At 43.9% G+C, this 13,642-nt stretch overlaps 1 pseudogene and 1 gene segment (V, D, J or C); one reads left to right on the top strand and one right to left on the bottom strand.

Moving 5' to 3' along the window:
* The first annotated feature begins 586 nt into the window (after nucleotides 1-586).
* Nucleotides 587-2,880, top strand: LOC140502141 (heterogeneous nuclear ribonucleoprotein K pseudogene; annotated as a pseudogene).
* A 1,716-nt stretch (nucleotides 2,881-4,596) lies between these two features.
* On the bottom strand, nucleotides 4,597-8,671 carry LOC140498871 (immunoglobulin lambda variable 3-1-like). The segment is given in 2 exon segments: nucleotides 4,597-8,424; nucleotides 8,573-8,671. Coding segments are annotated over 2 exon segments (363 nt in total).
* Between the last annotated feature and the right edge of the window lie 4,971 nt (nucleotides 8,672-13,642).

Genomic DNA, 13,642 nt, shown 5'->3' with positions numbered 1-13,642 from the left:
CCTGAACCCATTTCCACTCTCAGGCAGATCACAAAGATGTGGAAGTGGAGGGAGATGTGGGGAGGGGGAGTGTAGGGATTTTCTAGGGGTTTTTGTTCAATTTTCCTCTTCTGCCTGAGGCCTTTTCTCATTCCCCCAAACCCCAACAGAGATGGCCCCTTTTCCCTCACCTCCCTGACATTTCTCTGAGCTGTCATTACACATTCTGAAGCATCTGGGTTTCACCCGTAGAAAGGAGGGTCCTTGAGAACTCAGACTGCTGCTGTTTGTTACTGTGACCCCTGCAACTGGAACAGGGTAAGTGCTGAACAATGGCTCATCATTTTTAATCCCTGAAGATGTTGATTTCACTCTGGGGCCAAAGGGAATTCTGAAGTATCTCCTGTAAAGGTGGGCATGGGGAGGGGCAGCTCTGCATCTGCCCCCTGCCCAGGGGAAAGGCCTAGAAAGGCAGCTTCAGCTGAACCTCCCCCAGGCGACAGGGCAGGAGACCAGGAGCTCAGAGCTCAAGAACCCCAGGGGACATTTCCAGCACAACTTATCCCCAAACTCATCCCTAGGCCTCCCTCTGGTGGCCATAGGGCCAATGGTAGCCCCAGGGAAGGTCAGCAAGACGTCCTTTTTTATTGCCTTCCCTTTTTGGAATGGAAGGTCCTTGTACACAGAAATGGTCCTTCTTTTTGCTTGAATCTCTGTTCCCAACTCTTAGTACAGATGAAGGAGTAGAAGGACCTTTATGTTCATCAGTGTTTAGTCAAATGATAACCAAAAATGGTATTAGATTCTGTAGACCCCTCCCCAAACCACTGAATCCCCAAGAACTGAGAAAGGCCTAAATCCCAGATTGACCAGTCAGGAGACAGACATGTCTCCATGCTGAGCTTAATCTACCATAAGTCTTTGTATCCTCTGGCATAACAGACATGCTCTCTGAGAGAACCCAAATTGCCCCTTCCTGTCTCAACTATGACAAGGCCAGATGAGGCTGATCAGGAGCATTCTTCTGTTTATGACCACCAAGGTCAAGGCATATTGAGTAAGACACTATCTTGAATAATGAGACTTTCCTTATCTTGTTATTTTATGGACATATGCTATATTATGTAAGATCATGTCATGTTAATAATAGAAGAAACACAGTATCCCAGATGTGTAATTTCAATTGACTCCTTAACACTTCTCCTATCTTACTGCATTTACAACCCGTTGAATCAAGAAAATTCTTTTGTCATCTTATGGTTAACAGAAATAGAAACTATAATTTCAACTCACATAGGCATCCTGAGCCAGGAAGGGAGGGAAGGATGTGAGTGACTTACTCTGAAGGTATGAGATCTCCCTTGTCTTTTGATCCTTGAGTTAATTGTCTATAATGAAAACTATCATATTCTACAGACTCTGAGAAAAATAAACACTTGCAGGCAGCCTAATTTTGTTTGTCTTTCTAAGAATGAATCCTGGATGGGGTTGGAAAGTTCCTTCTCTAGTTCTGCTCCTAAGGGACTCAGTTTTTTCACTGTATTCAGAATATTTCTGTCTAAGTTGACACTAGGGAAAAAGCCACATGAGTAGATATTCTCTGCAATTTGGATAGGAGGAGAAGGCCTTTAAAAGATCTAGGAGCACTGATGAGAAGGCTGAACTGCTCATTTGGCTTCAAAGCAAGAATGCTGGATTCACAAAGGAGGCAAAAATATTAAAACATTTCAAACAGACTACAATGCCAGTGTTTCAGTCCCAGACAGCAGTGGCACTGAGCACATTTTGAGTATCAGTGCAGATACTGAAACAGTTGGACAAATTCTGAAAAAAATCATCCCTACTTTGGAAAAGGGCCTCCTGTTGCCATAACCCGTTGCAACCAGCCAGCTCCCATTTGAATCTGATGCTGTGGAATTTTTAAATTACCAACATTATAAAGGAAGTGTCTTTTACTGCACGTTAGAATTGTTGATTCACCAGAGTCTGGCAAGAGGAATTATTGTGGTCAAAGGTGCTAAAATCAAATGACTTTGAGAGAACACTCAGACAACCACCAAACTTTTCCACGATGCTGTCTTCATTCCACAGGTAGAGTTGTTCTTATCAGGGGAAACCTGAAAACGTTGTGGAGTGCATAAAGATCATACTGGATCTTATATCTGAATCTCCCGTCAAAAGGTGTGCACAACTATAAAATCTCTCTTTCTATGATGAAACCTATGACTGGTTTGATAATTGATGGGGATGCCCTGTAGGATTTCCCATGCAAAGGAAGAGAAGGCTTTGATAAAATGCCCCCAAGTCCTGATGGGCATCCTATGCCCCCTTCTAGAAGAGATAATGATGACATGAGCCCTCTTAGAGAACTTCTGCCACCTCTTCCTGGATGTAGCAGCTGGGGTGGTAGAGTAGAGTTTGAAAGGAAGACCTGGTGACCATTATGATGGCATGGTTGGTTTTAGTGCTGATGAGACCTGAGAGTCTGCAATAGATACATGGAGTGCTTCCTAATGGCAGATGGCCATTATGAACCACAGGGTGGTTCTGGATGTCATTATTCCTATACAGGGAACTGTGGCTCATATGGTGATCTTGGAGAACCCATTATTACAACACAAGTAACTAATTTTCAAAGATTTGACTGGATCTGTTATTGGCAAAGGTGGTCAGCGAATCAAACACATATGTCATGAATCTGGAGCATCAATCAAAATTGATCAGCATTTGGAAGGATCTTAAGATCAAATTATCACCATTACAGGAACTCAGGACCAGCTACAGAAGGCACAGTATTCACTGCAAAACAGTGAGAAACAGTATGCAGATGCTGAAGGATTCTAATGCAAGATTTTGTTTCTTTTTTATAGTGTGAAGCAGTATTCTGGAAAGTTTTTCTAAGGCTAGTGAAGAAGTGAAGAGGTCCTGCATCTTTTTTTAACTATCTGCTTCTTTTAAAAAGTCAACATTCATCTGTTTCATAGGTATTCTGCATTTGGGGTGTAGTCAAATCCTTGCTGTTCTCTGGATGTATTGTTTTAGTTCCTTACAAATGGGGGAGGTGGAAGGGTGGGAAAAATAACAATGAAATTTTGCAACAGCAGCAGAGAGAGTGAATTTTATTTTTGTTCGTTGTTAGTGGTAAAGAAAAAAATTCCCATCCTGTAACTATTGTGAACACCTTGCTTTGTAATTGTAATTTTTTTTGGTGGGGAGGGGTAGGGAAAGGGGAAAACATCTGCATGTCCTTGTCATTCATTCAGAGAAGTGGGCAGAATGTAATGTTCTTTTGTAAGAAACATTTTATGATTTTTAAAATAAATTTAGTGAACCTAAAAAAATAGAAATACATTGGAAGCAGAGAGATACACACAGAATAAATGTAAAAGACTGAAGCAGAATATATTATGCTTTCAGCTTAAGTGAAGAAATCAAGGGTTGTACTCTTGATCTTAGACAAAGCAAATGCAAAAAATAGATCTATTCAAAAGATATAAGGTAGGAAACTATAACTTGCTAACTAGTATCAACAGTAATGAAGTGATAATATCAACACTAAACATATAGGCACCAAGTAGCATAGCATTCCAAATTTTTAGAAAAGTTAAGTTATTTACAGGAAGAAATAGACTACAAAACTGTACTAATGAGAGGCAGGTACATAAGACACAGTAGTCAGTGACTATAGCTGTGTACTGTTTGATAAACCAAAGACGCCATCATCTGGGATATGAACTCACCATTTGACAAAAACTTCAGGGAAAACTGGAAAATAGAATTGCAGAAAGTAGGCATAGACCAACATCTCACATCCTATACCAAGCTAATGTCCAAATGGGTACATGATTTAGACATGAGATGAAACCATAAGCAAAACAGGAGGACAAAGAATAGTTTGCCTGTCAGATCTATAGAGAAGGGAAGAATTTATGATCAAACAAGAGACAGAGGACATTATGGAATGCAAAATGGATAATTTCAATTACATTAAATTAGAAAGTTTTGCACAAACAACAGCATTGCAACCAAGATTAGAAAGAAAGCACACAGCTAGGAAACAATTTTTACAGCTAGTGTTTCTGATAAAGGTCTTATTTGTAAAATATATAGAGAACTGCATCAAATTTATAAGGATTCAAATCATTTCCCAACTGATAATTAGTCAAAGGAGATGAACAGGCAATTCTGAGATTAAGAAATTATAGTTGTATATAGCCATATGTAAAAAAAAATGCTCTAAATCACTACTGTTTGGGGAAATGTAAATTAAAACAACTCTGTAATACCTTTCAGATTGGCTAATGTGATAGAAAATGAAAATGATAAATGTTAGAGAAGCTGTGGGAAATTTAGAACACTAATATATTGGTGGACTTTTGAACTGATGCAAACATTCTGGAGTGCTTTGAAACTATGCCCAAAGGACTATTAAACTGTGCAGACCTTGTGATCCAGCAATGCCACTACTACGTCTGTATCTCCAAAAGATCATAAGAAAAGGAAAAGGATCTCATGAATAAAAATATTTATAGCAACTGTTTTTGAGGTGGCCAAGACTTCGAAATTGAGGGGAAGCCCACCAATTGTGTACTGACTGAACAAATTGTAGTATATGAATGTAAGAGAATATTATTGTTTATTAGAAATGATGAACAAGTAGATTTCAGAAAAACTTGGAATGAAGTACATGAACTGATGCTGAGTGAAGTAAGAAGAACCAGGAAAATACTGTCCAAAGCAATAGCAACATTGTGGCACGATGAACTATGGTGGTAGACTCAGGTCTTCTCAGCAATGCAATGATCTCAGACAATTCCAAAGGATTCACAATAGAAAATGCCACCTACATCCAGAGAAAGAACTGTGGAGTCTGAAAGCAGATGGAAGCATAATATTTTCACTTTTCTTGTTTCTTTCTGTTGTTTTTTTCCCCTTCTCTTCTGATTCTTCTTTTACAACATGACTAATGTGGAAATATGCTGAATATGACTGCACAGGCATAACCTATATCAGATTGCATGCCTTCTTGGGGAAGAAGGAAAATTTAGATGTCAAAATTCTACAGAAGTGAATGTTGGTAAATCAAAGTAAATATATATTTTTAAAATTTATTTATTTTCAGTTTTCAACATTCTCTTCCACAAGATTTTCAGGTCCAGATTTTCTCCCCATCTCTCCCCCCCTCTCACCACAAGACAACATATTCTGGTCATTCCTTCCCACAATCTGCCATCCCTTCTTTCACCCCAACCTCTTCTCTTCTTCTATTCTCCTGTAGGGCAAGATAGATTTCTATACCCCATTACCTGTATATTTTGTTTCCTAGTTGGCATGGAAAAAAATTTTTAACATTCATTTTTAAAACTTTGAGTTCCCCATTTTCTCTCTTCCTCCTTCTCTACCCACCCTTCTGAGAAGGCAAACAATTTGATGTAGGTTATACATGTATACTCATGCAAACACATCCATAATGGTCATGTTGTGAAACACTAACTATATTTCCCTCCATTGGAAGGTTCTTGAGGAAAGGACTGCTTTACTTTTGTTACTGTAGCCTCACCACTTGGCAATGAGTAGCAGGTCCTTAAGAAATGGTTATTGTTTCATTGTTGTCCTTATTCTTTAGTATGTGTTTTTAGCTTTTGAGTCAGGAAATTTGAAATTCTCAAGAGCAGCTTACTCTCTGCTTTGTTTTCTTGATTATTAAGTCTCCATGGATTATTTTGTGGCTCAACATTTTCAGGTCAAACTTCTTTGTTCTGGGGAGAGAAAACAGAAGCTAAAGCAGACCAGCCTCCTCTTTGTCTTAGGCATCTTCCTCTCACCCCACCCCTACCCCATCAATATACAACCTCTGCCTTCAGTGCTCTCATTCCTTCCCCCGACAATGACAGAAATTACAGAACCTTTGTTGTCTGGAACATTCCAAATCAGCTTCAGTTGTGTCAGGGAATGATTCTTGACCCCAAAGAGATTGCCTTCTCAACAGCTGACGTTTCCTTTTATGACTTTCCTGCAACCAGGGAATTCCCCAGACCCTCTTACAGATACTCCGGGAATGATTTTGGACTGTTTAGTTTAATGAGGAAAGGGGCTATTTTGAGGATTCTATAAACTTTTACGGGGAACTGTTATTTTCCTTCCTCGGATTCTGTTATTCAGGACTCAGACCCATTCTTCCTACCATTTAGATTGACTGAAGCATATCTTCTATTAATAGTAGTTTCATCTGACTAAAATCTAATGCATGAAATCATGGTTTTAGGGGAGGTCTATTTGACTTTCCTCATCTAAAAAGCCAAGAAGGATTTTGAAATTCCCTAAGACATTTCACTGTTTGTGAAAAAGATTCTAATACCTAACAATATGAGTAAGGATTTCCCTAACCTACCTTTTTGGTTCTCTTTAGGACATTTAACGTATTTTCCCCATTGATCCATTACAACTTCTTTAAAATGGAAACTTTCACTTGTGTAAAGGGAGGATTCTGCAAACTCAATGTTTAAATGTATAACTTTCCCCAGGGAGTTTATGGAACTCAGGAGTGGTTGATTCATTAGGTATTCATGAGTTAATCAGTTAAACACACCCACTATGTGCTGGGTTATGGGCCAGGCACTGGAAATGCTCAGATGTAACTCTCTTTCAGTCTCTGCCTAACACCTTCCCCATTTCTCCAGCCTCAGTGTCTCTCATTGTACCCTTGGTGATCCCAGAATTCTTTAGTAAGTCTCAAACTGGAGACCATCCAGTTCAGCTTAGACCAAAGATTCATTCACAGAGTGTCTCACAGAGCAATTAGTTATCGCTTGCTAAATTCTCATTTTTAAGGAATTATTTTCTTAAAATGTATTTCCTTTTTTCATTTGCCCCACTTTATGTTTTTTTTTAGAGAGTTATTTTCCTCCATAAATTTTTGTATATGCTATTCTGTCCTATTGACTCTTATTCAGGATTTTCTTCTACCACTCTCATTTCTTTTCCCAACATTTCTTCTATATTTCTAATTTGTAAAATCCATCCTAAACTCTTGCAGGAACTCCTTGTTGGCCTGAGACCAAATTCAATTTTTCTTTGAGGGTTTGCATATAACTACTTTGATACAATTGTCCTCATCTAAGTTTAGACATTGATCTTCCCTATTGCCATAAAAACTTTTTGGAGTCAAGCTTTTTTTTTCTTTTCTTTTCTTTTTTTGCTCAGATTTTCTGTGTCTTTTGGGACTTGGTGTTTTTAAGTGGGAGCTGACCTGTGGTCTGGCACAGTCCTAAGCTTTTAGTGTGGGGGCTTTGGGTCTTACTGCAGGCATTCACTGGGCATCTGGGCTAAGCTGCCTGCTTTCTCTGGAGGGTAGACTTCCCTTCTAGATTGTACCTGGAGTGGGACCTCCCTGTGGATCTCACCAGTGCCTGGGCTTGACTGTTGACCTGCAGGGGTTGCAACAGAGACATAGGTTGTTTTTGGCCACTCCTAGGGTGGGACTTCACTACTGGGGATCAATGGGGTCAAGGCCTCCCTGGTGGCTTGTGCTATGGGTAGGCTCACTGGGGAGTGGCCTTATGGGCTGCTCAGACTGCTCCCTTTACTGGGGGCTGCTGGATTGCACGAGGGTGGGACCTTGTTGGGGGAATGCCCCAGACTTGGAGCCTTGTTGCAGGCCCCCTGTTGTGAGCATGGCAGCAATTTCTGCTACTTCTTCTCTTGGACTCTGCTCTCCCCACAGTGCATTGTTACAAACCTTTCCAGCCTGGCTGCAAAGCTGCTTCCCTGCTCTTAGATCAATCTGAGTCAGTTATCTATTTTTTTTTTTTGCAGGAATTTGGGGAGGGCTTCAGAAGCTGGGAGATGCCAAAACTGACTTTGGGGGTGAAGCAGAACTGAAGGACTGAGAAGGGAGCACATGGAGGGAGGGAGCAGATGAAGGCATGGGGAGGGAGAAGGAGCCTCATCCAGGGAAGATCAGGGAGGGGTAGGAGCCCCCTAGGCAGAAGAGCAGGGAGGGATCAGGGGAGGTAGGGACCTGAGAGAGAAGCTGTTCCTGTCCTGTGCTCACCAGGCACCTCTCTGGAGCCCAGAGGGGAGGGCACAGGGAGAACAGTCCTGGCAAGGTTTTTGTCTCACTTCCCCCTCAGTCTGGGTCACTGTGTACATCAGCACTACTATCCCATACTAGACAGTAATAATCAGCCTCGTCCTCAGCCTGGAGCCCAGAGATGCTCAGGGTGGCCGTGTTCTCTGAGTTAGAGCCAGAGAATTTGTCAGGGATCCCCGAGGGCCTTTTGTTATTTTCATAAATCAGCAGCTTAGGGGCTTGCACAGGTTTCTGCTGGTACCAGTCTGCATAGTTATCACCAATTCCATCCCCAACACAGGAGATGGAGGCCGTCTCTCTCAGGCTCTTGGACACTGAAGGTGGCTGAGTCAGCACATAGGAGGCCCCAGAACCTGCAAGGAAGGAAAGAAGAGATTGCTCAGATGGAACTCTGCTCCTCCAAGGAGTTGCTGACTCCTCAAGCAGCTCAGGGCAGGACTAGGCTAGGCCTGAGACACTATGGGGTCTGAACCACAGAGAGGAAACACTGGGCAACTTCACCTGTGTAGACAGTCAGGAGTGAGAAGAGCAGAGAGATCCAAGCCATGGTAGAGCTTCCTCCCAGAGCTCTGTGTCCTCAGACTCCCCTGCTGGGGCTCAGCTCTCCCAGGGCTCCCTTAAGACCAGCCCAGGCCCTGCAGGGAGGAGGCCCCCACATGCAAATCTGCTCCTGCTCTGAACACCAGAATGAGTGGCCTCAGGTGATGACTGACTGACCCTGTGGGCTCCTGAGGCAGAGGGGGCAGGTCATTTCTCTGGCAGGCTAGGGGTCAACATGAGCACTGAGATAATTTCCTCCTCTGAGATTCCAGGATTCTGGAAGTCAAATTCCTTTTTCCCTAGGTCTGTGTCTGACACTCCAAGTTCTTGTCACTTTAACTGAACTGCTTTCTGGTCCAGGGCCTTTCCTGTACCCTGTGGTCTTCTCCCCATGGACCTTCTCTCACCCATGCCACCACCTTGTCCCTATTGGTGAATTCCTCCATGCCCTGCTTGGACACAGCCAGGCTATATCCCCTCCTGCTGTGCCTGTGACTGAAGGATTCAGACACACCATGCAATGAGGACTTCTCTGCTCCAGCACTGTGGGCCCCTTTCAGAGGGCGTTGTCCCCATTAGGATGTGAACTCCATCAGGACAGAGACTGTCTGTTTATCTGCTTTGGAATTCCCAGCATTTAGTACAGGGTCTGGCACACAGGAAGGGAATAAATAAGAAATGCTTGTTGCCTTGCCTGGCCTCCAATTCAGAGCTACCCCTTAACCATCAAAAAGAAAAGTTACAACAGTAATTGGAGCAGCTTTTCCCCCCACATCCTCAGGGCTCCTGCTGCTCAGGCTTCCCAAGAAGCTAAGGAAGAAGAAGACAGCCAGGCACATCCTCACTCTGAGCCTCACTTTCCCATTGGTAAAACGAGGCTGATGGAAAAAGGGGGTCGCTAACCTCTCATCCAGTTGTGGCCTCCAACCATCAAGCCTCAAGGCCCTGTTTTCACGCAGATTTTCCAAATCTTGAGGCCCTTAGAGGACTAAAGTTGGGGGCAGAGTTTCAAAAAATTTAATTTTTTCATTTACATTTCAAAATTTATTTTCCATTTAAGAAAACAGGAGATTGGCTGGCAAGCACTTTCTCAGTATTGAGGGTATTTTCTTTAACTGCCCCATCCCCTGGTTTCTTGGAAGGATGCTTCATGCCAGAAAGGGAATGGGAGATCTTTCTGAACTGTCAAAGCTCCATTTTTGGATTGAGGAGGCCACCCAGACCCCAGTCCTATGACACATGTTGAGCCTCAGAGGGCCTGGGGACATCCTCAGCCTCAGCTCATCCTGGGGTTCAACCGTTCTGAGAGTCCTCTCTGGGCTGGATTTCCCTTTTCTTTCCATCCTGAAGCAGGGAAGGATTGAGATGTGTGTGGATGGAGAAGGAATTCCTCAGGGAGGTTATCACTGATCTTGGAAGCAAGGGTGGATTTTGAACAACTTTGGTCTTTGGGTGAGAAGGAAAAAAAGAAAGAGAGAAAGAGAGAACCAGCTTTGCCTCTTCTTTGATGTCAGCTCACCCTCCCCTCCAGGCTGGACCCTGATCCTCTCTCTCTTTTGGTCTCTGTCTTTCCTTCTTTCCCTTGTCCTGTGATTTCCTCCCCACTGGGCCCAGATGACTCTGGAGGAGAGAGTGAGGCTGGCAACCTTACACAGCCCTGCCTCCCTTAAAACCCATTCACTTGCAATTCAAGGCATCACCTTCCTGATGTCATTAGTTCTCTTCTAGAACCAAAAACAAACAACAAAAATTCCCAGCCTTAGCTCCTTCTGGGCCTTAGACCCCTGGATATTGTCACCCCTGTGCCAGGCCACAGTTCTCTACCCATCCTGCCACTTGGTGGTGTAGTGGTTAGGATGGGGTACAAGCCCAAGCCAAGACCTTTTCCCCTTGGATCAGGAGGGGTTTTGTCCCATTGGTCTGAAGGACCCTAGAAAGTCTGGTCTTGGAGGAGCTCCTTGGATTCCCCTTCCATTTCTCCCACCCTAGATACTCACTATTTAGGAGTTTTTAAATTTACTCCCAATTTAGCATTCATCCTAATATCCTTTTGATATTCCCCTCCACTTAGCATTCTCTTGAAGTCCAAGGTACCCAGCCTGGATTGTGGATTGTCTGGACTACCAGCCAGTCCCATCAGGATTCTCCCTGGGTTTGATCTATCAAGACCATCCCTGGGACCCCAGAATACTTGGCGATACCTGGATTCTTCCCTCAGTCTTTTCTGTATTTAAGCTGCATCTCACCTCCACGAAGAGGCTCAGGTTGAATCCAGCACAGACTCTGTCTAGCTGAGATTCTATCTGACCACCTTGTCAATGTGAGTGTTAGAGAAGCTTATACTCCTTAAGAGTGAAGCCAGTGTGGCAAGTCTTTAATAAATTTTGTTTTTCTTTGGCTTTAAGAAAGCTTGTGACAAACTCATTCGAGCAGGACCTGGCGTGCCCCAGAATCCTGAACCTCAACAGTTGGAACCTGGGATTTGAAGTCAAGAAGGCTTACTTTCAGTTCTTGCCTCTGAAGCTTATCAGCTGGGTGACCCTGGGCAAGTCACCTAACTTTTGTGGGGCTCTGCTCTTATGTGTGTGTAAAACAGGAACATAATTGCCGCTATCTCCCAGGGAAGGTAGTGAGACCTAAATGATCTAATGCATGTCATTGTGTTACCAACTCCAAAGCTGGCAGTAAATACTCCATACTGGCCATCCCTCTGGGCCTGAGCCCACTCCCACCCTCAGGCAGATCACAAAGATCTGGGAATGGAGGGAGATGTGGTGAGGCGAAGTGGAGAGACATTTTCTAGGGGTTCTTGCTCCAGCTGCCTCTCCTTCCTGAGCCCTTTCCTCATCCCCCCAACCCCCAGCTGAGAGGGTCTCTCCTCCCTAACTTCCCTGATATTTCTCTGTATTGTTCTTCCCCATTCAGGGGCATCTGGGATCCTCCCATAGAAGGGAAGAGGCTTGAGAACAGAGACTGCTGCTGTTTTTGATTGTGGCTCCTGCACCTGGCACTGTGCCTGGCACAGGGTAAGTGCTGAACAGTGGCTCATCATTGGACTTACCGGCACCTTTTGAGTACCTGAGGATGTTCTTCAAACTCTGGGGCACAAGAAAATTCTGAAGTGTCCCCTAAAAAAAGTGGGGCATTGAGAGGGGCAGCTCTGCATCTGCCCCAGCTCAGGGGGAGGGCCTGGGAAGGCAGAATCAGGTTAGCCTCCCCCAGGTCACAGAGCAGGAGGCCAGAAGCCCCAGGGGGCATTTGCAGCCCAACTCAGCCACAAACTCATACCAAAGTCTCCCTCTGGTGGCCACAGGTTGGATGGCAGCCCCAGGGAAGGTCAGGGAATAAGGTCCTTTGTTACTGCCTTCCCATTCTGGAATGGAAGGTCCTTGAGAACAGGGATTGTCCTTTTTGCATGAATCTTTATTCCCAGGTCTTAATTCAGTGGAGAGATGAAAAGGACCCTTATGTTCATCAGTGCTTAACCCAATGGTAACCAAAAATGGGATTACTGTAGATCACTTCCCAAACCATTTTGAAACCCCAGAACCTAAGAAAGTCATAAAAGCTGGCTTTGCCAATCAAGAGACAGACATTTTGACCGAAGCTGAGCTGACGGGCAACCACAAGCTCTCTTACCCTTCACAGTCCATAGGCATGCAAATCTTTCCTCAGTCTCTTCAGTTCCTATGAGCTGGTCTTTGGCTTCCACCAGAGCACACACTGGTGGGCATTAGCTCCTTGCTCAGTTGGGGAAGACCCCAGCTTGTCCAATAGTGACCTCCAGTGACCCAGGCTAGTAAGTGCTGCTTCTTCAGAGAAGTATGTTCCTGTAATACTCATATTCCTGTGGGATTGTAACACCAGGTAACGTTACTTAGGAAAAAAAAACAATAGCCCAGAAGAACCCATCAGCTTGGGGTTTTCAATCCTCAAACAGCTAGAGGCTCCTGGAGGAGGTCAAATGAGCTGGGATCTCATCTGCTAGAAGAGTGGAGAATTTTAAGCCTTTTTTGACTCAGACCGTGGGAATCCATGAGCTTGGTGAAAGGCTGAGAAAGGTTGTCAGGGTAAAAATATTAAAAAAGCATTGAGATACAGTGATAAAGGTGGAGCTGAATGAATTTTCAAGAGCTCTTATTGGCCTGGTTTGTGGTTTGCCTTTACAAAATTCAAGATTTGGATTAAGAAGGAAGAAAAGATCAGACTAGGGAGGACAAAAGCATGTGAATAGGTGGAGTAAGAATAGTGGAAAGTTCAAATATCTTTAGAATCTAGGATCCCCAGTCCCTTGTTGAAAGATTCAATTTCAGCAGGATCTGTGCTTCAAGAGAGACATGTTCTTCAAGAAAATGAAGGAGACTGGGAACATACAGTGTAAAGAAGACCTGTCAGTGAGTGGAAAGGATTGTTTCTCTCTGCAAGAAAGAGGGGAAGGTCTGTGTGCAGCCAATTACACTGGGGGAGAGGCAGCCCCCCACGCATTCTGGACTACCGGACTGATCCAGAGCCTGAGACTTGACCCCACCAGAAGGCACGGAATTAGGAGGGCATCTCTGTCTACATGGAGGCATGAGCAAAGGGTCCAACCTCCCCCAGATACAGATCTCTGAAAAGCTGAAACACAGTGTGAGGGAATACATTTCAAACTGCCTAATGACAGTCTGAAATTAAAAGAAGAAATACTACCCTCCAGCCCTTGGTGAATCCTTACAATAGTAGAAAATTTGAGAATCCATTTTGAACATTCACAGTGCATACGTAAACTCTGAAATAGGGATGGGGAACCTGTGGCCTCATAGCAACATGTGACCCTCTAGGTCCTTGGGTGAGGACTTTTAACTGAATTTTACAGAACAAATCCTTTTATTAAGGGGATTTATTCATGAAATTTGGATGCAGTCAAAGGACCGCACTTGAGAACCTAGAGGGCCACATGTGAACTTGACTCCACAGGTTCACCATCCCCGCTCTGCACTATCCCTCCTCCTCCTCCTCCATCTCCCTTGGCCCCCTTCACCTCCCAGTTTA

The sequence above is a fragment of the Notamacropus eugenii genome, chromosome 4 (genome assembly GCF_028372415.1).
Source record: "Notamacropus eugenii isolate mMacEug1 chromosome 4, mMacEug1.pri_v2, whole genome shotgun sequence".
Classification (NCBI taxonomy): domain Eukaryota; kingdom Metazoa; phylum Chordata; class Mammalia; order Diprotodontia; family Macropodidae; genus Notamacropus; species Notamacropus eugenii.
The sequence above is the reverse complement of the archived record's forward strand: the minus strand, read 5'-3'. Positions and strand labels throughout refer to the sequence as shown.